Genomic DNA, 25,593 nt, shown 5'->3' with positions numbered 1-25,593 from the left:
ACAAACCAAACCAGTGTACGTGAGTATAGATTACTTAGGCTCTTTGGTTTCAGTAAATACATATCTAAAGAAAAGTCTCCATAGCCTCATGATATAGTTTCATTCTGTTTTTATGCTATTAAACATTCTTAATGATTCCACTGCGTCTGTAAAATGGCATAAAGAAGCTACAATAATAGAATAAGAACATTTTACACACATTTTGCATTCACTTTCAGCATCAAGGCAAGTCCAATCCGGTGTAAGTCATGTAGTAACCTTGAACATTGAGAATGCTTCATAAATCATTCTAGAGAAAGATGTGCGAGCCTCAAAGAATGAAAACAAATTAATCTCTGGATAACATGATGTGCATTTAGAGCCAGATATTTAAAGGTATTTAGATACCAAACTCCCATTGATTTTCATGGGATTCAGGCACCTAAATACTTCCAAATATCTGACCCTTCGTCTTTCTTTCATAATAACTGCATCTTCTCAGCAGTTCTTCATCTGTTTAACACCTCTTGAACTCCAAAAGGGTTCAGTTTCCTCTTCCTATCTTTGCATTACACCAGTTTACTGATGCAGAAATCAGGGCTGAAAAGTGTATCTATACACAAACTCTACTTATAGTGACTTATAACTTTCTCAAGCTGTCTTTTGTCATGAACTATCTCATGCTTAGTATCCGCCCCCACACAATATTGTGGTTGTAGAAAGTTCAGTGAATACTCCTTCAAATATTTTGTTTTCTATTACGATTTTTTTTCACAAAAATAGGTGTTTAATCAGTCAAATAGCCCTTGTGTATAATACATCACACACATGGTGTATCAACATTACCAACTCCAAATTTTCAAATAGCCTGACTCAGGCCTCTACTCATGGGATTGGATTAAAAAGTGAGATTTAAATAAATGATGTGTTCTTATTCATCTTCTGGTGTTTGAGCTGCTAGTAACCATGTTAATCTGGGAGGCTGAAGAACCCCCATCGTTAGAGGTTTTTAAAAAATGGTTAGACAAACACGTCAGGGATGCTCTTATTTAATTCTACCGCAGAGTGGAGGGATGAACTAGGTGATGTCTCAAAGTCCCTTCCAGTCTCACATTTCATCATTCTACGGCTTTGACCTTGTCTCCTCAACCATAACTGTTGGTATCAGACTTTTTTTTTTTTAAAAAAAAGGTTGAGATTCTCTCACAAACAAATTTTTCCAATTGTTGCAGCTTTGAGTGGGGGAAATGAGCAAGAGACATACAAAAATAGCGAGAACTGGCAACCCCGTTAGTGTGGTGTTCAGTGATCACTCAGGCCCAGATCCACAATGAGATTTACGTGCCTGAAAGCCCCTCATCCCCCTGGCCATTTTGTGTGGCGTTGGGCCTACTCTGCCTTTGTATTTGCAAGAAACGGCTCAGATGCCTGAGTGCAGGAGAGGGGATCATAGAGAGACACCTCTCTCCAGCCCAAATTGAGGTGCCAAACTCGGCGATGGGGCAGGACTCAGGCCACACCCCTCTCCTTGGCATCTGCCATTGGCTGGTTTAGATGGCTCCCTGCCTGGCGTTCTGGCTTTTGTGGCTCCCATTCTTAGGTGCCTCTCTCTCCCCAGTCATTGAATAGGGAGCCTAACTCGGGCTTTGTGGATCACAGTGCTGTGCTAGTGATTTCCTGGGTGCCAGAACATTAGCCATTGTGATGCTCAGCATTTTAACACTTCCGCCTATTTGTGGATCCAAGCCTTAGAATCATAATACTCAGAGAATCTCAGGGTTGGAAGGGACCTCAGGAGGTATCTAGTTCAACCCCCTGCTCAAAGCAGGACCAATTCCCAACTAAATCATCCCAGCCAGGGCTTTGTCAAGCCGGGCCTTAAAAACCTCTAAGTAAGGAGATTCCACCACCTCCCTAGGTAACGCATTCCAGTGCTTCACTGCCCTCCTAGTAAAAAAGTTTTTTCCTAATATTCAACCTAAACCTCCCCCACTGCAACTTCAGAGCATTATTCCTTGTTCTGTCATCTGGTACCACTGAGAACAGTCTAGTTCCATCCTCTTTGGAACCCCCCTTCAGGCAGTTGAAGGCTGCTATCAAATCCCCCCTCATTTTTCTCTTCTGGAGACTAAACAATCCCAGTTCCCTCAGCCTCTCCTCATAAGTCATGTGCTCCAGCCCCCTAATCATTTTTGTTGCCCTCCGCTGGACTCTTTCCAATTTTTCCACATCCTTCTCGTAGTGTGGGACCCAAAACTGGACACAGTACTCCAGATGAGGCCTCACCAATGTCGAATAAAGGGGAACGATCACGTTCCTCGATCTGCTGGCAATGCCCCTACTTATACAGCCCAAAATGCCATTAGCCTTCTTGGCAACAAGGGCACACTGTCGACTCATATCCAGATTCTCGTCCACTGTAACCCCTAGGTCCTTTTCTGCAGAACTGCTGCCTTAGTGCCTCAGGAGAGCAAGAGGGAGGATGGGAGGAATTACAATGTTCAAAATTTGTTCTCCAGTCTGTTCCTGGGGCAGGACCCTTTGTCAGAGCAAACGATAGAGTTACAATCTGTCCTGAATCCTGTAAATCACCAGTAACACTGAGCTATGCAGGGTTCTATGTTAAGTAAACTGTGAAGCATCAGGTATTCTGAGAGCCAGCCAGGAACTGGCAGAGGGGTCTGGAAAGGTGAACAAATTGTACTAGAGGCTCTCTTTGGAGGGGAAGGAGGAGGATTTGGGCTAATTTGGATAACAAACGAAGATTGTCCATGTCATTATTAGGGCCAGACCTCAAACAAATTAGTGGCACAATTGACTAATCAATTTCCATGCACAGCTACTGCGATAGCACATGCATAACTGCGCAGACTGTGTTTATCAGGATAACCACATGTTCATATTAAACGCATAACGCTGCACCATAGTTATAGCCCTGATTCTGCAAAACACTTCAGCACATGCTTAATTGTGTGTGTAATCACATCTCTATTCAGCTGAGCCTGGTCCGAGATCATTATTATTTTCCCGTCTCCTTTCCTCATCTGCCTTTACCTCTTAACTTGAAGAGAAAAGCAGCAACGCCTATCAAAACAAAGGAAATAACCAGGAGCACGTACAGAGCCACCATCCAGGGAGACACCCTTGGGAAAAAAGGATCTGAAAAACAAAACCCCAGAGAGGTGTGGTAGTTTTGGAAAATAAAATACTTGTATCTCAGAAAAATACATCCCAGCAAGATTTATGAGATAAGGGTGTAAATGCTCTTGTTTGAGCAACAAAAAATGCCAGAAACTGATTTTAAACACAGTTTCAGCTCCATAATTTTGACAGAGTAGGGAGGGATGAAAGTGCATCAAACAAAGGGAAGCGAGGATCCCATATTTCTAACGTGGAAACCAGCCAGAAGAAAGAGTGGGGGAGGGGAATATGAAAGTGTCACAAAGCAGAATTGAAGGGCGGGGGGGTGTTTGTTTGTTTCTCAACATACTTTTAAAATAATCCCTGCATATGGAGAAAAAAATCAACACTCACTGAAGTAATAGCTAAACTTAGGCCATGTACAAGTTAATGATCAGAATGCAATGGCGACTGTAATCATGTGAAACACAGAATACACACATATTAATTTAAAAAAATATTAAAGACAGCAAAGAAATGAATGGAATAGGAGCTATTTCTGTATCCATCGGCCAAACCCAGGTTCCAACTTTGAGGAGAGTGGAAGAAGGGGAGCTGTAGCTTCTTTCATTTCTCCATTAAAGTACTGGTTTAATTAACACACATAGGAAGAGAACTGATATTGGGCTTATCAAATTCACCAACTGCCCCCCCCACAATTTTTTAAACTTAAAGTCAATGAAGTTGATAACATTAAAGTTCACACCGATAATTAGACCTGTACAAGTGACAGATTTTTCAGTTTGCTATCAGTTCTGAAAAAATAATAATTTTGGGTCAATCTGAAAATGATTTACAAAAATTCTGATGCGCCAACAAGTAAAAATTCATTTTAATTTTGAATTTTTTTCTTTAAATTGTTGCAATTTTTAAAAATAAAATTGGAGGCAATTCAAAAATGAGTCATTTCAACTTGAAAAATCAAAATATGTTTCAAAAATGGTCTCTTGGGGGTATTTTTTAGATGAACAGTTGAGTGAAACTGACGGGTTTTTGTTTGGGTTTTTTTGGTACTGAATCTGCATTTTTGCTTGGAAAAAAAGTTTCAGACAAAAAAACGCACCCCAACTCCATATGTAACTCCAAAAAGTATATTGAAGTTAGGGTCAGTTTTTCACTTTGGGTTTGATCCTGCCAGGCATGAAGCAGTACGACGTTGAATAGTGTGTAAGTCTAACCCCATTGACTTCCTGGACCCAGTTAACCTCTTTGTTTTGTATAAAGAATCCAACCTTAATTACAGTCTTAGCAACATGAGCAAATATTGAGGGTTGAAATAAGTGCCCAGGTTAGGTGTTCAGTGTGTTACATGTCTGTGGAGTGCGCAAGTAGTTCTCAACAGGAATTTGCATAATAACGGGGGGAGATCCATGTGTTGTGTCCAGTGTGTTTATTTATCCGTTGCAGGCAGAAATTCCTTGCAACAATGTCTGTCACTGTCCATAGAATTATGATCCATGAACATAACTTGTGTTTCTTTCTGTCCCTTCCACCCTCTGTGTACGGGCTGGAGACCTATTCTATCATTGGCAGTCACTCTACCAGTTTAGGTCAGAGTTCCCACCATCCAGATACAGACAACATATTGATATATAACCAATCCACTCTGCACTAGCTGAACGGGCGGCAGATTTCTGTGCACCTCATTCAGTGAACAAGATGCAATGGCTGGAAGTTGAAAGTAGACAAATTCAGACTAGAAATGAGACACACGTTTTTAACAGCGAGGATTATTAACCATTGGCACAACTTAGCAAGGGTGGAGGGTGGATTCTGTATCACTGGAAATCAAGATTGGATGGCTCCCCCCCCCAAAGATATGCTCTAGTTCAAACAGGAATTAAGCCGTGTCCCCCCACTTTTTAACATGGGCTTAGCAGCCTTGGGCAGGCATGGAGTAGCAGTGGCAGGGGCTGTGCTTCATGGTGGGGGAGATGATCCCACGCTGTGAAGTGCAGCCCCTTCTAGCTGCACCAGCCTCTTCCCAGAGAGGGGGCTGAGGTGAGCCTTAGCGCTTCATTGCCATGGGGACCTGCCCCCTGTTCCTCCTGTCCCCCCTGAGGCCCTGCCCCCTGGCCAGGCTGGGCCCTGGTAAGAGCCACCCAGGGAGCCCGGGCCACTATGAGCAGCCCCTCCACCTGCCCTGGGGGCAGGGACATGGGCCAGGAGGTGCTCTCAGGCCCCCCAGCCCCGCTCCCAGGGCAGGTGGAGGGTCCAGGGCTACTCACAGTGGCCCAAGCCCCCCAGGCAGTTCTTACCGTGGCCTGGTTACAGCTTCCAGCCTGGCCAGGGGACGGAGCTCCAGGGAGAACAAGAGGAGCAGGGGCAGGCTGCTGGGGGGAAGATGGGGAGCAGGAGTTACACTGTTCTAGAGCCCCCCCAACTTCTATACAGATTCTGGCGCTCCTGTGAGGACCCCAAATCGGCCAGGGCCCCTGGGCACAGGCCCCAAGGGCCTGTGTGTTAATCCACCACTGATTGTAAGACTCCTGGGGCGGGGACTTGCTTTTTCTTCTGTGTTTGTACAGCATCTGGCACATGACTAGGGCTCCCATCACCTCGGAATCTGTAAAACCAGCAGTGACACAGAAACCCATTGGTGCCCTCTGGCAAAGGATTCGCTACTCCGGATCAGCAACTGCTGACAGGCCTGAGAAACTCACTACACCTAACACACCACTTTCACAGTATTTATCCATCAAGAAAATGATGTAAGGGACTGTCATGAATATAGGGGGAAAGGTAGTAACCTTTATGTATGCCAGCCCAGTCAGTTAGCTATAAAATCCTTCTTAGTAGCTGTTCTCTACTTGCTTTACCTGTAAAGGATTAAAAGGTCTCAATGGGATGCAGAGGTAAACTTAAAATGAGTTGGCACCTGATCAGGGGAACCAATAGGGAAGCTGCACCCTTTCAAATTGGAAAAATCTGCTGGGTGCAGGGTCTTTGGTCTCTGGGCAGAAGAGAGAAAACAGAGAGCAAATATGCTGTAAGAAACTTGAGCCAGGTCTGAGAAATCATCTATATCATCCCTAAAAACTATTCATTGGAAACCCCAGATATGTAAGTAGATTAGGAAATGTTAGAAGATGCGATCAGGGATCTTTTTGTTTGTTTTGATTTGTAGGTTCCTCTGTGCTAACCCCAGGTGCTTTCGTTTTGTTTTGCTTGTAACCTTTAAGATGGACCCAAAGAAAGTCATTTTTGGTGTTTAATCCCTAACATCCTCTTTTTTTTTCAGGTGTGGTTCTCTATTTTGTTCTTATAATAACATTTTCCTTTTTTAAAAAAGAATCATTTGATTCCAAAGTCCTTAGACAAACGGTTGGTCTGTGCTCACATTGCTAATGCAACTGGTCGGTATTTTATTCTCAAGCCTCCCCGGAAAGGGGATGAAGAGGCTTGGGGGGCTATTTTGGGGGGATAGGGATTCCAAGTGACCCTTCCCTGAATATTTTGTATAAATCACTTGGTGGTGGCAGCGATACCTATCCAAGGCAGAGGACTCTGTGCCTTGGAGTAGTTTTAACCTAAGTTGGTAGAAGATAAGCTTAGAGGTTCGTTCATGCAGCCCCCACCATCTGGACTCGAAGTGCCAGAGTGGGGAATTTTAGCCTTGAGAGGGACCTAATAAAAGATTTTGTCATACTGCTCTTCCTAATCTTTGTGAGATGTATGTACAGATGATACTTAAGAAGGTGTGTGTATGTATTGAAAATATGATTTAGAAACTGTGTCCCAGGCAGAGTGGACAGACAAGTTTCTTCCAGACAGGAGATAAGATGTAAATTCAGCATTGAAAGTCAATACAATGGGAGCCTCAGCTGAATACGGAGTAAACAGGAATATTTGAAGAAACCTTGCAGCCAGCAACTAGGTGAGTCATACGGATTCTGAGGACAAAAATGATAGATTCTGGGGTCTAAGAGAAAGACAAGTAAGCCATTTTGTTATTCATCACAGCACTTTTTGCATCCATGAATGGTGGATCCTAGCCATGTGGGTTGGTGATTCTGGGAAAGACTGTTTTAGATGAGAAACTACTTTAGACAAGGATTTTAGTCTCTTCAAGTTAAATTTAGCCTCTAATAAGCATGTTATACTTTTGTTTTATGTGTAACCATGTCTGTTTACATTATCTTTACTCTATCTCTTAAAACGTAATCTTTGTCAATAAACTTACGATTGTTTTCACTATAATTATACCGCAGTACACTGATTTTATAAATGACTTGGTCCTGAGTTGTATACTAATCAAGCTGTGTGTATACTGTTCCCTTGGGAACAGTGAACCTGGTAGTTACTGGGAGTGTCCAGTGGACAGGGGCTGGACACTACAGGGGGATGCTTCAGAGGAGCTTGGGGCCTGGGATGCCCCTAGTGTTAACCTGAAAGGCAAAGCCAGGGCTGGCAGATTGTTTCGGGGGTGACATGCTGGTGGTGCCAGGGAGCTGACACCAGCTTAGCACTCTCTCACTAAGACAGGAGGTAACATGGTGACTCACAGTCTTGGGAACCCCCAAGAAAGTGTCACGTTACTTATTCACCGCGGACAAGAGAAGATGAAGTGTCTGACATTTAACGTTTTCAAAGACATTAAATGAAAAGGATGAGCACTCATGAGACCTTCAACAGTAGCTGTCTTTGGTGCAAATACTTTCATATTATTTAGCAGTCATCATTTATTTAACCAATTTTTATTTTATGTACTTATTAATTATTGGTGACCACTGTGTGTTGTTTGGATAGTAACTGACCTGCTATATAAACTGTCGACTCCTTTTCTTGGTTGAGGAGGGCGTTCCTAATATGACAGGACAGGCTCTGGTTAGAAGTCTCTGTTATAATGATAGAACTCTGTGTCTCAAACAGGCCATTAGCCCCTCGGGGTTTTGTTTCTGACAGTGATGTTAAAGGCTGTCCACTGGGATCTCTCCACAGCACCTCAGGCTCTGGGTACCACCCAGCTGATCGACACACCATTCGAATCCCTCCATCCTGATAACCCTCAACAGAGATGAGAGGAGCAGAGCCCAGACCTGAAGGAAAGTGGGATAAACTGCTTAAATTCTCGATGCTAACTTATATGAATATTCAGTATAAAATAGAAGTACTTAAATCTCTAATAAAAGGAATGAATGGATTTCTCCTCTGAATTCCTAGTACTCATCATCCAGGAAACTATGGCCCAGCTCCAGCAAAAAACTTAACCACATTCTTAATTTTCTTTTCAAACATATCTTCCAGTGAGATGCCCCTCATTCCCATTTCACTTCAGTTTGATCTTAAGCCCCATGAAGTTTGAGTTCTGTGAAATCCAGGGGCCACCTCTCTGCCCGTGCTTCTTATCACAACACTTCAGATCTCTTGAACTTCAGTTCTGATGTCTTTGCCTGGGTGGTTGAGGAAGTATGTTCTCTGAGAAGGACTCTCAAGTAAGGAACTAACTTAAGAGCACGTTGAAGTGTTTGCTTTGAAACTTTTTCTGGGGAGGGTGTGGGAGGTCCATGAAAACTGGAAAACTCTGAAGGAAAGATGTCACTTAAAATGAAAATTCTTATTTGTGTAGAAATGTTTCTGGGAGCACAGTCCCATTTCTTAGCCAGCTCTAACTACCCCCATTTCCTTGGCCTTGTAGACCCTTAATTTGATGAATTTTGGAGAGTGTTGCAAAGCCCATCTATTCTCTCAACATGATTTTTTATGGGATGTGTTGAATGAGGCTGGGTGGAAGGAAGCGGGAGGGGTTCGATTCATTGTGCTGGGAAGATTTTCTGTTGACAATCACTCGACTTGAAGAGCAAAAAGAGTTTAGGCATCTGCTGACTATTGTGCTGTACTCAGATTACACCCTCCCACCCCACCCCCACCCCCAATGCAAAACAAACAAGCAAAACAATGTTGAGAGAAGCAGACTGGAGCAAGATGCCTCCTTTTCATTGAATAATTTATTAGCTGTCTTAGTGTTCAACAGTGGTTGGGATTTGAAAGTGGGTGCATGTGGAAAACACTGAAGTAAATCTAATGGGCCAGATGAAGGATCTGAAGGGAGAAGGAATTATTGTGTATGCACCTTCAACAAGGGGGATGGGGGTGGATCCATCTGTTTCAATATGGGTTGGTTCCTTTCCTGTCTCTGGGATTCCTACTATGGGACCAACAGCAGCTTTATCATATCTGACTACATGGCCACCTGGGAAGTTGTAACCTTTTAACTCTCAAGAGGTCTGGGGTGAGGAGACGGGGGGACAACCTGAAATGCAGAGAGACACGTGTTGAAGATGTCAAACAATTTTTCCGGGCTGCTGGGAGTCTAAATAATATTGTAACGATAATATAAAAATGGGGGGGGGAATGTTATATTAAAAGGACACACCAGCCCAAGCTACTGACCTGCTACTTTCAGTTCCAACAGGGATTCTTCATGAAAAGCACTTGATCGAAAAAAGCACCTGTACTGTCCTTCATCAGAGGGTCTGACATGGCGTATTCTCAAGGCAACGCTTCCATTGGCAATGTCATCTCTCAGAAATTCTGTCCTTCCATGATATTCTGGCATCTGCCTTTCATTCTGATTGTCCCCATCACGATAAAGGTGCACAAGTGAATAGAACTGGGACCGGTACCATCTCACCTCCATGTTCTCAGCGCTTACCCTGGGGCTGAGATGACAGGGTAACACAATGTCCTCACCTGCAGTGGCCGTGACAGGATGCTCAGGTCCAATCACTTTAAATTGAGCTGTGAAATGTAGCAAAGAGACAAAGAAAATAAATATTTAAAAAATGAACTTTTGATTAAAATGTAATCATTACAAACAATGTGTTATATTTCATTACAGCTGGTCTAATACTACTCACCTCCGCTATGATGAGGAAATAATACATTGTTTTGCTAACATTAAAATAAATTCTTAAAACTGTTGCAGCCATGGACAATCCAGGACCCCCATATTTGGAGCAGAGACATGAAATTTGGCAGGCAGATAGCTCTGGGAATCAGAGAGGTGATTCTTCTTGTCCCTATGAAAATCCACCCATGTTTGGCCAAGTTATCCTTCTCTGAAAACCACCATTTGTGCATGTACAATAGATATGATTGGTTTATTTCTCGCCTGGGTCTGTGCGTCTGGCGGAGGGAGGTGGGGGGAGGTTGACTGTTAGGATCTCCAAAAATTCCATCTTCTTTGAGCATGCTCCAACCTCACTGTCTTTTCACTGCACGGACTGTGCTCTGACATCAAGGCCCTTCCATCTACACTGAAAGTGATCCCAGGCTCCACTGTGTGCTATTGGACATGACTGTATCAAGATGCACATGCACAAGGGGTCTGAATTCTAGCATTTCCTAACTTTGGAGTGCTTGACTTTACAACCTTAACATTCTTTTCAGGTAATTTTGTGTATGCAATTGTAGGGGGAGTGGGCAGTGACTGCTCTATTTTGGTTGCTTAACACACTTTGTTCTTCATTTTCTGGATGTCAAACTTCAGAAGTGCTGAGCATTCAGAGCTTCAATGGAAGTGTCTACTCAGTCATTACAGTAGTAAGGAGTTTAGGCATTAAAAGATGCTGAGTTTCAATCCTGTCTCAGATTGTGAGTCACTGTGGGGTGTTGCACTTTACTTTTCAGTTTCCCCATCTGAAAAATACGTACCCAACTACTTCCCTTGAGTGTTACAGAGATTAATTAGCTGTCCATAGAGTGCTCAGAACATATAAAAACGTGACCTACTCTGAAAGAAATGACACCTCAGCTGTCTCACATTGGGGCCTACATTTAATGGTGACCTTTGCAAATTTTGTCCTTAATCACTCCATGCCTCAGTTTCTCACCCCCAAAATAGTAATAAAGAATAACACAGAACACTCCCGTTTACTCAAATGGCCCGAGTGACATCTGAAACTTTTGAATGAGCAGGTGTTCAGATAAAGGGAAGTGCTATTTTGAACTGTGCTGTTGGGCTCCCTGATGAGAGAGGAGACCTGGCTAGAGATGCCACTGCAGATAGAACTCGTGTAGCACGAATGAGACTCACTGCTGTAAATTGCTCTCCTTGTTATCTGAACCCCCAGTGTTTACAGAGGGAGACACACTGTAGATTTTCAGATAAAGGGAATTCAGATAAAGGGCAGTGTCCTCTACTCTGCTATCTCACACCGGAAAGAGAAGATCAAACATTCATGTTTGTGAGGCACTCAGGATACTTCAGTGATGAATGCCCTAGAAAAGTCCACAAGGTCATTCATTTCTTATTCAGTGCAATGAGCACCATCCATCCTGTCCCCTGAATACATGAGGAAGGGGACTGACGGGAAAGTAATATGTGACTGTGTATATACAAGGGAGCTGAATTAATGTTGCACCTGCAATCTTAAATCTGGCATTTCCTAACTTTTGAGTTTTAGACTTTGCACCCTAAATATATATTACACCCCCAAACAAAACAAAACAAAACAAAAAACCCTCCTTTTAGCAGAACAATAACATTGCAACCCTTACTTCAAAGTGCCAATGACAGAGCTCTCCACTTTTCCCCAGATGTAGCTATCTGAGGATTTATACTGATACCACAGCCTCTGTGCACTTTCAGCTGATCATTGATGTGGGGTAACATGCTCCTTTTCACCATAACGCTGGCAGTCTCAGTATCCCTACATGCTGAACCTATCTTGCCTTCCTCCTCGCCCCTGCCCAAAATCCCATTGATCAATGTAGTATTTCAGGCATCCCCTTAGGAATAGAGAAAATGTCTGCATTATTCCATCCTGCTTTAAATTTTGACAAACTCATATCTTTTGTACAGAAATTTGGTAAATCAGGAACAGAGCTGTCAGGATTTGTGGGGTGGGGAAGAGTAACTATTTGTGTAACATTGTTTAACACGCTTGCTAAGAAACCTCAATGCCAGAGGTATGTGGACAGACTCCAGTGCCTTTAGCTAATGGTTCCAAGGCCATATTGAATAGAAGAGGCGGATGCTTGACACACGCCTCGATTCAGAGTGAACGGCTTGGAGATCAGCCTATTGGTAACATTCAGGGCTATAGATTAGGGGATATGTATAGCCATAGCCAGTAGTGAGCTGGAGCCGGTTCCCACCGGTTCTCGGGAACTGGTTATTAAATTTAGAAGCCCTTTTAGAACCGGTGGTCCCGTTCTAAAAGGGCTTTTAAATTTAACAAAATCTCTGGCAGCTCCCTGCCCTGCCCCCGGCCTCAGCTCACTTAGCTCCGCCTCCTCCCCTCCCCTGCTTCCCACGAGAAGCAGGGCTTCCTGCAGGTGAGCTGGGGCGGGACGCGAGGCGGGAACCAGGCGCCGTGCGGCCTAGCCCGGCTCCGTCCTGGCCCCAGCCCTGGCCCCGACTCCGACTCTGGCCATGCGGCACTGCCTGGCTCCGGCCCAGGCCCGACCTCGGGCCCAACTCTGGCCGCGCGGCGCTGCCCGACCCCGGGCCCCGGCCGCGCAGCTCCAGGCCGGGCCCTGACTCCGGCCACGTGGCGCGACTCCGGCCCAGCCCCGGCAGGGGTAAGAGGCCGGGGCTGGAGGAGATTTGATAAGGAGGGGACAGGGTGGGAGGGGTTGGATGGGGCAGAAGTTCTTGGGGGGTGGTCAGGGGATGGGGAAGGGGGGGTTGGGTAGGCGCCGCGTGGGAGTTCTGGGGGTCTGTCGGGGTGGTGGTGGATGGGGTCGGGGCAGTCAGGGGACAGGGAGCAGGGCAAGTTGGATAGGGGGTGAGGTCCTGGGGGGCAGTTAGGGTTGGGGGGTCTCGGGAAGGAGTGGTCAGGGGACAAGGAGCGGGGGGGGGGTTATGGGTTGCGGTTTCTGAGGGGGCAGTCGGGGCAGGACATGGGTGGGGGGTGTACTCACCGGGCAGTTCCCTACTGGGTCTTCGGCGGCCAGACACCAGAGCCGTGCCGCCGAAGACCCGGTAGGGAACCGGTTCCTAAGATTTTGGCAGCTCATCACTGGCCATAGCGTGACGGGTTGGATCACAGAACCCCCCTTGGGAGCTGCCACCTGATGTACCAAGACTACTTCTGCCCCTGCTTTTCCTGCCCTGGCAGCGCAGGAATCCAGTGCCCTGCCTGGTTTGAGCCAGACCCGCTAGCCTGCTGCAAACCCAGACCCAGGTCTGAATTGTGTCCCCAAACAGCTGCAGGCTTACCTGAAAACAGCTAACAGAAGTGTTCTTGTCTTTAACACGCAGATGCCCAACTCCCAATGGAGTCTAAACCCAAATAAATCCGTTTTACCCTGTATAAAGCTTATGCAGGGCAAACTCATAAATTGTTCGCCCGCTGTAACATTGATAGAGAGATATGCACAGCTGTTTGCTCCCCCAGGTATTAATACATACTCTGGGTTAATTAATAAGTAAAAAGTGATTTTATTAAATACAGAAAGTAGGATTTAAGTGGTTCCAAGTAGTAACAGACAGAACAAAGTAAGTTACCAAGCAAAATAAAATAAAATACGCAAATCTATGTCTAATCAAACTGAATACAGATAATCTCACCCTCAGAGATGCTTCAGTAAGTTTTTTCTCAGACTGGACACCTTCCAGGCCTGGGCACAATTCTTTCCCCTGGTACAGCTCTTGTTTCAGCTCAGGTGGTAGCTAGGGGATTCTTCATGATGGCTCCTCTCTCCCCTTTGTTCTCTTCCACCCCTTTATATCTCTTTTGCATAAGGCGGGAATCCTTTGTCCCTCTCTGGGATCCCACCCCTCCTTCTCAATGGAAAGACACCAGGTTAAAGATGGATTCCAGTACCAGGTGACATGATCACATGTCACTGTAAGACCCCAAACCCTCATTCCTCCCAGCCTGACTCACAGCCCAGACCTAACTATTCCCCTCGATTTTGGGAAAGGACAAACTGAATCAAGAATGACTGAGTTTAGATGGCGTGGGAAGATTTCTTTTCCAAATACTAGAGCAGTTTGCAGTTATAGTTTGTGTTTGGTTATGTATAAATTTAATTGTATATGTTCCTAAAGGTTGGAATTGACACATATCCATATGCTAAAGATATTATATCTAATCTATCTATCAAAAGAGCAGAAAGCACACTGACATGGTGGGAATTTCTTACCTGAGTCCACTTTGTGAAGGGACAGAATAATGAAGAACATGATGTAGCCAGGCAGAGAGGAGCATCTTACAGGGCCATGAGGGAAGGAGGAAACCGTCATTTTCCTTATAACTATATCAGGACAGCAAGAGAGAAAAATGAGCATAATGGAGAGATTGTGGCAAGAGAAAAACTAGAGAGTGGAGTATGAAGAATAGATGAATACTTTAGGCAAAAATTCTGTACTTTTTCATGTTTTTTTGCTATTTTTTGACCAGTTTACAAGAGCTAATCATTTTTTTCCCAATGAAATCTCAGCAAAAAGTGTATTGACCAACTCTAAAAGGACATGGCCTCTTAAAGAGTACAGCAGTAAGTAACTGTGATTTGATCACCATTGTAAGATTTTACAAAAAAGCTGTCTATAAACTGACAATCTTATTGCCTCACCTCGTCTTTAAAGCTGTGTAAATAACTGATTCTTCAGTTTGGTGGTAGCTCCAGTAATAATAATAGTCATATTTATTTTATTTTTTTAAAGTTAAAAAAATTCAGGTTGACTCAAAATCTTTTTTTTTTAAATAAATTTCAGCAAATCAAGAAGTAAATCTGTATAACATTTCACATTTCATTTGACCCAGAATCATATAATAGAATCATAGAAATGTAGGGCTAGATGGCCCCCCAGAAAGCCACGAGTTCATCATCCCAGGCTGAGACAGGATTAAGTATATTTGAAATGAAACATTTAATTTCCTTTGTTTTTTAAAGCTTTGTAATTTAAAAAAATAAAATAAAATTGAAGTAAAATTCTAAATGAAGTCATTTCAAATACAAAATTGAAGCATTTAATTTCAAAAATACTGAAATGAAACTTTTCATTTTTTCTGATTTTTTTTATTTTGTTTTTCTTTTTACCAAAACAATTCAGTGAAATCAACACAAAGTAACTCTGAGCGCTTCCCATCGAGTGTCCCATCACCAGCCAGTTGCAGTTCAGCTACGTGCCATTGTGGGCAATCTCATCATACCATCTCCACCATACATGGAGCAAGCTCAGTCTTGGAGTCAGTCAGGTGTTTTGCCCTCACGACTCCCTTTGGAAGACTGCTCCAGAACTTCATTCCTCTGATGGTTAGAAACGTTCCTCTTATTTTAAACCTAAACTTGTTGATGGTCAATTTACATCCATTTGTTCTTGTGTCCACACTGGCACTTAACTTAAATGACTCCTCTCCCTTCCTGGTATTTATCCCTCTGGTGTATTTAGGGTGACCAGATGTCCTGATATTATCGGGACAGTCCCAATTTTAGGGGACTTGTCCCGCATCCCGACCTTACATTGGTCGGGACGTCTGGTCACCCTGCATGAGGGGGACTGAGGCAAGCCGGCGCTGCCGGCGCCACTCACCTTCCTTCCCTGGGCCCTGGGGCAGCGCACAGCTGAGCTCCCGGCGTGGCGGTGTGAGCCCACGGGACCCACCACCCGGCCGGCAGGAGCCTGCAGAGCACAGCCCTGCCCCTGCCCCGGCACACAGAGAGGCAGCGAGGAGGTCTCGCTCCCCTGCATGCTGCAGCGGGGCGGGGCCTGTAGACTCGGGCAGAGAGACCCCCTGCCCCTGCCCCCCTCGACCCGACCCAACCGTAGGAAGGAGCCAGAGGGACTGGGAGGGACCTGCCTGCTGGATGCTTCCTGGGAGCCGCTCCAGGTAAGCACTGCTGGGCTCACCTGGCCCCCTGGCAGGTCCCTCTGCGGGGGCTCCCCTCAGCCCCACTGCCCTCAACCCCCACCCTGACCCTGTTCCCTCAGCCTCCCCCACAGTCCCCCCTGTACCCCCACTCTCAATCCACTGCCCTCAGCCCCCCTGACCCTGTTCCCTCTGCCTCCCGCACAGTCCCTCCCCTCCCCCCAATCATCTCACCCTGCATGGATGTGGAAATCTGTCCCGGATTCCAGGCTATCGTTAGCCCCTGGGGCAAAAGATCAACAGAGGTTTCCAAAGGGAAGTTTGCAGCCTTTGACCAGACCCAAACATTTTCACTTAAAAAAATAAATAAATAAATACCCAAACCCATGCTGACACCCATCTGCTCTGTCCAGATTTGCTGTTATCCCTGTTGAGGCCAAAGTGGTTTGAAAAATTAAAAATCCTTGACACCATTGTGTTCCTTCCCCCTGTGTTGCTCGTTAATCTGATGGGCCTGCCGATAATGAATGAAAATGAATGCCCTGGGAGCAATGTGTCAAGCAGACAGTTTGTGAAGTAGGAATGTGAATGCTGAAGCCCTCACAAAATGCAGAGGCTTTTCTTAACCTGAGAACTGAAAAAGAGCCAGATCCCCTGCATGGGTTTGAAAGTGACAAGAGCCTAGCGACTGACCAGAGCAGCATCAGGTTTGACGTGTTGAGGAGGGTCTGTGTCATGAAGTCTGCATTTCCACTGAGGACTCTTCCATCGCCAGGGGAGCGCTGGCGCAGGTCTGCCGCCCGGCACAGCAATGCTGAGAGGTGCCAGTGTAGACCCGACCCACTGCCCTCAGCCCACACCCTGACCCTGTTCCCTCAGCCTCCCCCACAGTCCCCTCTGTATCTCCCACCCCAAACCCACTGCCCTCAGCCCACACCCTGACCCTGTTCCCTCAGCCTCCCCCACAGTCCCCCCTGTACCGCCCACCCCAAACCCACTGCCCTCAGCCCCCACCCTGACCCTGTTCCCTCAGCCTCCCCTGCAGTCCCCTCTGTATCTCCCACCCCAAACCCACTGCCCTCAGTCCCCGCCCTGACCCTGTTCCCTCAGCCTCCCCTGCAGTCCCCTCTGTATCTCCCACCCCAAACCCACTGCCCTCAGCCCCCGCCCTGACCCTGTTCCCTCAGCTTCCCCCACAGTCCCCCATGTACCTCCCACCCCGAACCCACTGCCCTCAGTCCCTGCCCTACCCCAAATCTCTTCTTCAGCCTCTCCCGTCATCCCACCCCCTCGCTCCCCCTGCTGTCCCACCCCCTCAACTTCCCCCCATTCCAGTCCTGCTCCCCTCCGTCTCATCCCCTCCAGACCCTGTCCCTCTCCCCAGCCCAGCCCCATTGTCTCCCCCGCCCCGCCCCACTCTACAGAGCTCTCTACCCTGTCCCATTCATGCTCTCCTCAGCCCCTACCCTGCTCCCCCCCCATCCCAGTCCTGTCCCATCCCCTTCAGCCCCCCTGACTCTCCCAGTCCTGTCCCCCTCAGTTCCTCCACCCTGCTTCCCCTGGTCCATCCCCACACACCCACCGACTTCCTCGACTTCCCTCCCCCCCAATCCCACTGCCTGGACCCACCCCCGTGCCACTCAGGATATGCAGGAAAAAGAAGCAATGGGCTTAAATTGTAGCAAGGGAGATTTAGGTTAGACATAAGGAAAAACATCCTAACTGTAAAGGTAGTTAAGCACTGGACAAATTACCTGGAGAGGTTATGGAATAGCAGTCATTGGAGTTTAAGAGGTTAGACAAACACCTGTCAAGGATGGTCTAGTGTTGTTGTTACTCAGTCCTGCCTCAGTGCAGGGGTTTGACTAGATGACCTGTTGATGTCCCTTCCAGTCCTACATGTCTGTGATTCACACTGAATTGCCTTGTGCCCATGTCTAGTAGTCGTGGCACACAGTTCTCTGACATGCAGGTTTATAACATTGTAGTTAATATACAGTTTAGAGCATAGCAGTTTTAAAGCTCTGCATGTTCAGACCAACTGAGCTGAAAATTGTGATCTATAGTATTCCAAACTATTAAGCTGTGGCTGAAATAAAATCAGCCTGAATTGCTCAACAATGTCAATGGAATCAGCATTGCGCTGCTCTATATTGTAAAACATTCCAGTGAAATCTTGCAAGTATTCCATAGCACGCCGCCTTGCCCACGTGGTAACTAAGCAGAACATCCTCCTGTTTCAACATTCTTAACTTGTATCCCAGAGCTCCTAAAAGTTGTTTTTTTTCAAACATTGAATGCTGTTAAGTTATGAGTTTTAACAGGTTTTTCTTCTTTTAAATCACAGCACTGAATGTTATTCTAAAATTGTTTTCCAAATATTCTTAAACTCCCAGTTTATTCCTCGCTGATGTTCATTGTGAAAAGTATTGCAGGTCTAATAATAATATTTGGCACTTTTGTAATTCACTGTCCAACACGTGTTTTGTGCCCTCCTATTCACTACTGAGATACCAACTCCTTGCCTCCAATTGGCCAATGATGCCAGCCTCCGTCACCCACCTGTTACATTTTCACACCAGAACCTTTGCTGCCACACTTAAGAGAAATTCCCATGAATATCCATAAAGCTGCCTCATTGTCCTCTTCTAAATCCCTCCTTAAAATGCTCCTTTTCCATGATGCCTACAAAAAAACTTGACAGCAGTTAAGCTGTTGGCATGCTCACCCAATTGCCAGTCATGCTGACTAACACTGTTTTATTGTTTCCTTGTACTTCCCCATCTAGGGTGACCAGACGTCCCGATATGTGCTTTGTGCCCGTCTCTGGTGGATTTTTAGAGGATAACTGTATAGCTACCAGCTAAGGGAGTTATATCTTGAACTCAAGTAGTAGAAGCTCATGCTTTTAAGTCTGGATGGCTCGGGTTCAATCTTTGATGACTAGCTATGATGGAGGTTGCTACACTTATCATTCCTTTAATCAGAGGTCCTGAATATGCTTTGTTGTAGGCAGAGCTAGCCTATAGTTAAGCAACCGAAAATTTAGAATGGGAAGTGTTGAAACGTTGGGAAGCCTTATAATTTTGCCAGTCTGGAACGAACATCCCATTTGAGCGATGGGGCCGGGGAGAGAGGAGAGTGAGATAGGACCAGGAAACTGGGACAAGGAATCCAGAGCGGTAGCGGGGGGGCAGTTGAAATCAGATGAGGAGTTGGGGTGGGTTAGACAGCAATAGGATAGACATAGACTGAAGGGGACGGGGAAGAAGGATCTTTGACTACTAGAGACCACTCCATTCAGGAGCCTGGGATAGACCCAGGATTCCTGAGTTTCACAGTTCCTCTTCTGTCAGCAGATATCTGTGCAACCCAGTGGCAAAAAAAGTGTCTCATCCCCCTATAGAGCTGATCTATCACATACAGGATGACAACCTACTGCCACCGCCATCACTTACTCCATTAGCTGAAGTAGCAGAAGTCTGTGCAGTGGATCTAAAGGTTCATCGGCAGGGTTGGAGCCATGCGAGTTTCACGATGATTCCACATGTCAGAATTTCTGGGGCAGTTCAGTTTTGATTTTTACAAAAAAAACCTGGGGAAATGCATACAGAAATAGGGTGACCAGATGCCTGAATAGGGGAATCTCAAGCAGGAGTAGAGAGGTTATTTTATCTCTGTATTTGGCACTGGTGCAACCACTGCTGGAATACTGTGTCCAGTTCTGGTGTGCACAATTGAAGAAGGATATTGATAAATTAGAGAGTGTTCAGAGAAGAGTCACAAGACTGATTTAAAGGATTATAAAACATGCCTTATAATGATCGACTCAAGGACCTCAATCTATTTAGCTTAACAAAAAGAAGGTTAAGAAGTGACTTGGTTATAGACTGTAAGTATCTACGTGGGGAACAAATAGTTAATAATGGGCACTTCAGTCTAGCAGAGAAAGGTAGAGCATGAGCCAAGGGTTGGAAGTTGCAGCTAGACAAATTCAGACTGGATATAAGGCATACCTTTTCAATGGTGAGAGTAATTAACAATTAACAATATACTAAGGGTCATGGTGTTTTTCTAAAAGCTATCCTCTAGGAATGATTTTGGGAAAGTTCTATGTCTGTGCTTTACAGGCGGTGAGACCAGGTGATCACCGGATCCCTTCTGGCTTTATAATCTCAGAACTAGGTACATCAATTCACATGCAAAATTCTCATTGAATTCAATAGGTGTCCTTGCCCTGTGGCTTGTGGTGCAGGCTGCAGCAGGGGCCGTACAAGCCCTCTCGCAGCTTCCTAGAGCCCCCCTCTCATGGCTCTGTGCACCTGTGTCTGTCATTGTCGTCCTCTCCCCTCCCCCACCCCGCTCGCCCAATGTGTCCTGATATTTCACTCTTGTGATCTGGTCACCCTAGGTGTATTTATAGAGAGCAATCCTCTCTCCCCTCAGCCTTCTTTTAGTTAGTTAGGCTGAGCAAGCCAAACTCTTTGGGTCTCCTTTCATAAGACAGGTTTTCCATTCCTCGGATCATCCTAGTAGCTCCTCTCTACCTGTTCCAGTTTGAATTCATCCTTCTTAAACATGGGAGACCAGAACTGTACACAGTATTCCAGATGAGGTCGCACTGGTGCCTTGTATAACGGTACTAACACTTCCCTGTCTCTACTGGAAGTACCTCACCGGATGTACCCCAGGATCATGTTAGCGTTTTTCACAGCCGCATCACATTGGTGGCTCATAGTCATCCTGTGATCAACCAATACACCCAGGTCTTTTTCTTCCACTGTTACTTCCAACTGATGTCTCCCCAGCTTATAGGAAAAAATTCTTGTTGTTAGTCCCTAAATGCATGACCTTTCACTTTGCACTATTAAATATCATTCTATTTCTATTATTTCAGTTTACAAGGTTGTCCAGATCATCTTAATTATATTCTGGTCCTCTTCCATATTGGCAATGCCTGCCAACTTGTTTGTATTATCAGCAAATTTTATTAGCACATTCCCACTTTTTGTGCCAAGGTCATTAACGAAAATGTTAAATAAGTTTGGTCCCAATACTGATCCCTGAGGAACTCCATTAGTAACCTCCCTCCAGCCTGACAGTTCACCTTTCAGGATCACCCGTTGTAGTCTCCCCTTTAACCAGTTCCTTATCCATCTTTCAATTTTCAAATTGATCCCCAACTTCTCCAATTTAACTAATAATTTCCCATGTGGAACAGTATCAAATGCCTTACTGAAATTCAGGTAGATTAGATCTATTGCATTTCCTTTGTCTAGAAAATCAGTTATTATCTCAAAGAAGGAGATCAGGTTGGTCTGCTACAATCTACATTTTGTAAAACCATGTTGTATTTTATCCCAATTGCCATTTGCCTCTATGTCCTTAAATACTTCCTCTTTCAACATTTGTTCCAAGACCTTGCCTACAGCTGAGGTCAAACTTACAGGCCTGTAATTTCCTGGATCACTTTTTTCCCCTTTCTAAAAAATAGGAACTATATTAGCAATTCTCCAGCCATTGGGTACAACTCCCTAGTTTACAAATTCATTAAAAATCCTTGCTATTGGGCTTGCAATTTCATGTGCCAGTTCCTTTAATTCCCTTCACACCCAAGCTAGCTAGATTATAATTAGCTTGGCTATGTCTATGTGAGCTGCAGTCAGACCCTGTGATTGCAGTATAGACATACCCTTTGTCTTCACTATAAAAAGTTTGAGCAATTAAACAATATAACCAAAATTTATTTTTCAATAATAAACTGACATGGAGTTATGTCTCCCTTCTCTTTCTCTCTCCTCTGTCATTTGGGTTTCTTCCATTTGCTGAAGTTTAAGTGCTTTGTATATTCTTACCATGATCCATTTCCTGGGGCCTTTTCTGAAATTTACATTTTCTGTATCTTTCAGTGGGTTTCAAAATTGTTCAGACCTTGATTTGTGAGTGTAACATGATATTTTGCTTCCAGATATTGGAGAACTGGCCATGTTTTTTCTGACATAGCTTGTCTATTTTGTAGTTTGTTAAACATACAAGTCTGACAATTCATGAGCCAGTGTTTGGAATGTGTAAAAACACATTTTCAACAGGGTCATGGGAGTGACTCCTCTAGGGACATTAGCATATTTCAGAATCTTCTCACAGATACAACAGAGGGTCCTGTGGCACCTTTAGACTAACAGAAGTATTGGGAGCATAAGCTTTCGTGGGTAAGAACCTCACTTCTTCAGATGCCATCTCCCAATACTTCCGTTAGTCTTAAAGGTGCCATAGGCCCCTCTGTTGCTTTTTACAGATTCAGACTAACACGGCTCCCCTCTGATACTTCTCACAAATAGGCAATGCGGTTCTAAATCCACATCTTCCTATTTTCTTAGCAATTTACATCTTCACAGAACTGAAAAAAATCGATTGCTACCATTCCCTGTTGCAGCAGGTGAGTGAATGTTAATAACCCGCTTTTGGCAGGCACAGAAACAAGACACAAAGAACTCGATCCTTCACTGACTCAAGACAGTGGTGAAACCCTCATTGACATCAGTGCAGGCAGGGTCAGGCCCAAGAGCAGGGGCAGGGAGGAGAGTTATTTCTTGAATGTTTTTATGTTTTTATTATTTATTATTGTAAAGAAATGTATTTCACCATGTGACTCTCCAGCCATCAGACTATGCAGCTGAAGAGGAGGATTTTGGGGAGGGGGAATCCTCCTCCATCATGGGGCTGGGTCCTAGGAATCCAGCATGGCCTAACTCTCACAGTCAGTTCTCCACCCTAATTTGGGACCGAGGCGCACCCTGTGGTGGAGAGATCCCTCTTTCCCTTCCCCATGCACCCCACGGGGTGCTGAAGCAATGTTGCTCAGGGCTCTGTGCTGACCCTTTACATCACAGATAGCTTTCTCACACAAGAAGGATGTGGCTTCCCCCTAGTGACAACACCTGGTCCCCTGATTACACCTGAATTGTAAAGAGACAGGACCTCCCAGTGGTATAGCCAGGGTCTAAGTGTAGGGGAAGCAAACATAAAAAAGACACCCCCCCTTGGCTCCTCCCATTTCCCTCCCCCAGATTAACCCTGGGGCCCGGCTCAGGACTCCTGTGGGCTTCCCGGGAGTGCGGATACCCCCGTCCCCCTACGGTCCCAGGAGAGACTCTCCTGCCCAGCCCACTCTGCAGGTGTCCCCCGCCGGGCTTCGCTGCCCAGCCCCACCCGCAGGGTCCCGTCCCCCCCACCCCGGGCTCCAGGCTCCTGCGCCACGCCAGGGCCCCCCGTCCAGACAGCGCAGCCTGCACCCCTGCCCTGCGGGCCTGGCCCCGGGGAGCCCTTCGCCCAGAGGGGACCCCCCAGTGCAAGGCACCGGACCCCCGCCGCTCACCTTCCGTCCTGCGCCACAGCCTGTCCCCAGCCGATCCCGGCCCCGCGCTGCGGGTGGATCCCAGCTTCGGCTCCGGCTTGGGCGGGGAGTGCTTGGCCGCTGAGCCCTGAGCCACCGCTGGAGGTGGCTGTGCCTGCAGCGATGTTGGGGCCGCGTGGGGCGCGATGGCCGAGGAGCCAGTCCCCTCGCTCCTCCATCCGTGCTGCCCCCAGCGCCGGCCCAGCAGGCCCGCTTTTGGGAAATGTGCTGAGGGGAAGCGGCTGCTTCCCCGGCACCCCACTAGCTACGCTACTGGGACCACCATTCACTACAGTGGCAGAGCTGAAGCTAATTATCAGATATTCCTGGCCCCTTCTGCCGCTACTTAGAGCTGGAACATGCTGCAGCCTGAATTACAGCAATAAATACATGTAAATACAGCTAAGAGGAGGTGTGTTTGTGTTTCACCCACCTGTTTGAACTGGCAGGAGCTTCTCATCAGAGTCAGTCTGTGGGGAGTTCCCAGCTTCTCCTTCCTCAGAGTCAAGCCAGAAGGTCTTTTTGTTTGTTTGTTTTTTCATTACATATTTCCAGTGTTGTTTCAGGGCATTAAAGTTTTTCCCCAGCTTCTTGATGTTCCTCAGATCTTGCAGACTTTAATTGTGAATGATTTTTAATCAGCATTTCATATGCCTCTCTCTACTGCAGTGACAGGGTGAACGTGAAAGTGAAAGAGCACAGGAGGAATTCAGAAAAGTCACATGGTTTTGTGATATTTAAAAAAAAAACATCTCTTTTTAAAGAAACACAGACAATTGTGACAATCCACATGTGGTCTCAGTCCCTGTTCTTGGCTTGGCTACTGTGATGCTGGAAGATCAGGTTCCAACTCATGCCAAAGCCCCAGGCCAGTTCACTTGTGCATTAGTGTAGATCAAAGTGGTTGTAAATTTATTTGGTGTTTAAACTTCATGAAAACTGTGGGATGTTACATGCATTGTTTTCACTGATCTGTATCCTGCTAGACTGTAATAGAAAACATTTACATTGTATATACTCCTGTAACTCAAAAACCCGTCAAATGAGAAAGAAATAATCATGGAATGCAAATGAAGCACTTTAGCAGGAAATTGCTAATTCATGCATATTTGAAGGCAAGCGGTCATTGTGTGTGATGATCAGAGATCAAAGACTCGAAATGGGCTCCTCTCTCTCCACCAGTCAAAGGAAAAGCCCATGTGGCGGTGACATTGTCAGCTTGTTTCCTGTGAAAGGAAGCTATAAGTATGTGTAACCCTTCTGCTAGGTGGAGTCGGCAGCAACCAGGGCCGGGTTCAATATCTAGAAGTTCCTTTTCAACAGTACAACACAGAACCGGCTCAAGCCTCCACTCAATAACGTGGAAAAACTACACACCACTCCTGGGTGCCAATACTTCCCCACTCGCAAGCACAGAGTCTAAGGCCTTGGCTACACTTGCAGCTGTACAGCGCTGTGAGTTAAACCTGACTTCGTGCAGCTGAGTAGGGAAAGCGCTGCACTCTGTCCACACTGACAGCTGCCCAGTGCACTGTCGTGGCCACATTTGTGGCAATTGCAGCGCTATTGGGAGCGGTGCATTATGGGCAACTATCCCACAGAGCACCTTTTCCCATTCTGGTGCCATGGGTTGTGGGAAGGGGGCATGGGTTCGGGGGATTCTGGGTCCTGTCCCAGTGCCCCGTGATGCATCGCTTCGCATCCCAGAAATCCCTTTGTTTCCGTCCACCTTTGGCGCCATCTTTCAACCGTTTCTGTGCAGCGCGATCTGTCTGCGGGAAATGGAGTCCGAACTGCTGAGGCGTATGCTGATGAGTCTCGCCAGCACGTCACGTTTGGCTGTCGAACTATTCCTTAAGATCCAAAGTGACAGTGAGGGTGAGGGTGAGGAGTCCGACGATGCTATCGAGCCGCGAAACGCGTACAACACGAGATTGCTTATGGCATTCACGGACATGCTCAGTACCGTGGAACGCCGCTTTTGGGCTCGGGAAACAAGCACCGAGTGGTGGGATCACATCGTCATGGAAGTCTGGGATGATGAGCAGTGGCTGCAGAACTTTCGGATGAGAAAAGCCACTTTCATGGGACTGTGTGAGGAGCTTGCCCTCACCCTGCAGCGCAAGGACACGAGATTGAGAGCTGCCCTGCCAGTGGAGAAGCGGGTGGCTATTGCAATCTGGAAGCTGGCAACTCCAGACAGCTACCGGTTGGTCGCAAACCAGTTTGGAGTGGGAAAGTCGACCGTTGGAATCGTGTTGATGCAAGTTTGCAAGG

At 46.0% G+C, this 25,593-nt stretch overlaps 1 protein-coding gene across 1 annotated transcript in view; it reads right to left on the bottom strand.

Moving 5' to 3' along the window:
• LOC128845150 (butyrophilin subfamily 2 member A2-like) overlaps nt 1-23,776 on the bottom strand; it is a 44,332-nt gene extending 20,556 nt beyond the window's left edge. The window contains exons 1-6 of the mRNA XM_054043514.1: nt 23,750-23,776; nt 23,299-23,431; nt 14,257-14,367; nt 9,553-9,900; nt 7,917-8,198; nt 3,034-3,138 (exon numbers count right to left, since the gene is read on the bottom strand). Of these exons, the coding sequence (XP_053899489.1) occupies nt 3,034-3,138; nt 7,917-8,198; nt 9,553-9,900; nt 14,257-14,367; nt 23,299-23,431; nt 23,750-23,776 (1,006 nt within the window). The remainder of the gene's footprint in view (nt 1-3,033; nt 3,139-7,916; nt 8,199-9,552; nt 9,901-14,256; nt 14,368-23,298; nt 23,432-23,749) is intronic.
• Nucleotides 23,777-25,593: the final 1,817 nt, after the last annotated feature.

The sequence above is a fragment of the Malaclemys terrapin genome, chromosome 11 (genome assembly GCF_027887155.1).
Source record: "Malaclemys terrapin pileata isolate rMalTer1 chromosome 11, rMalTer1.hap1, whole genome shotgun sequence".
NCBI classification, from domain to species: Eukaryota; Metazoa; Chordata; order Testudines; family Emydidae; genus Malaclemys; species Malaclemys terrapin.
Note: the sequence above shows the minus strand (reverse complement) of the source record. Positions and strands in the feature narration are given on the sequence as shown.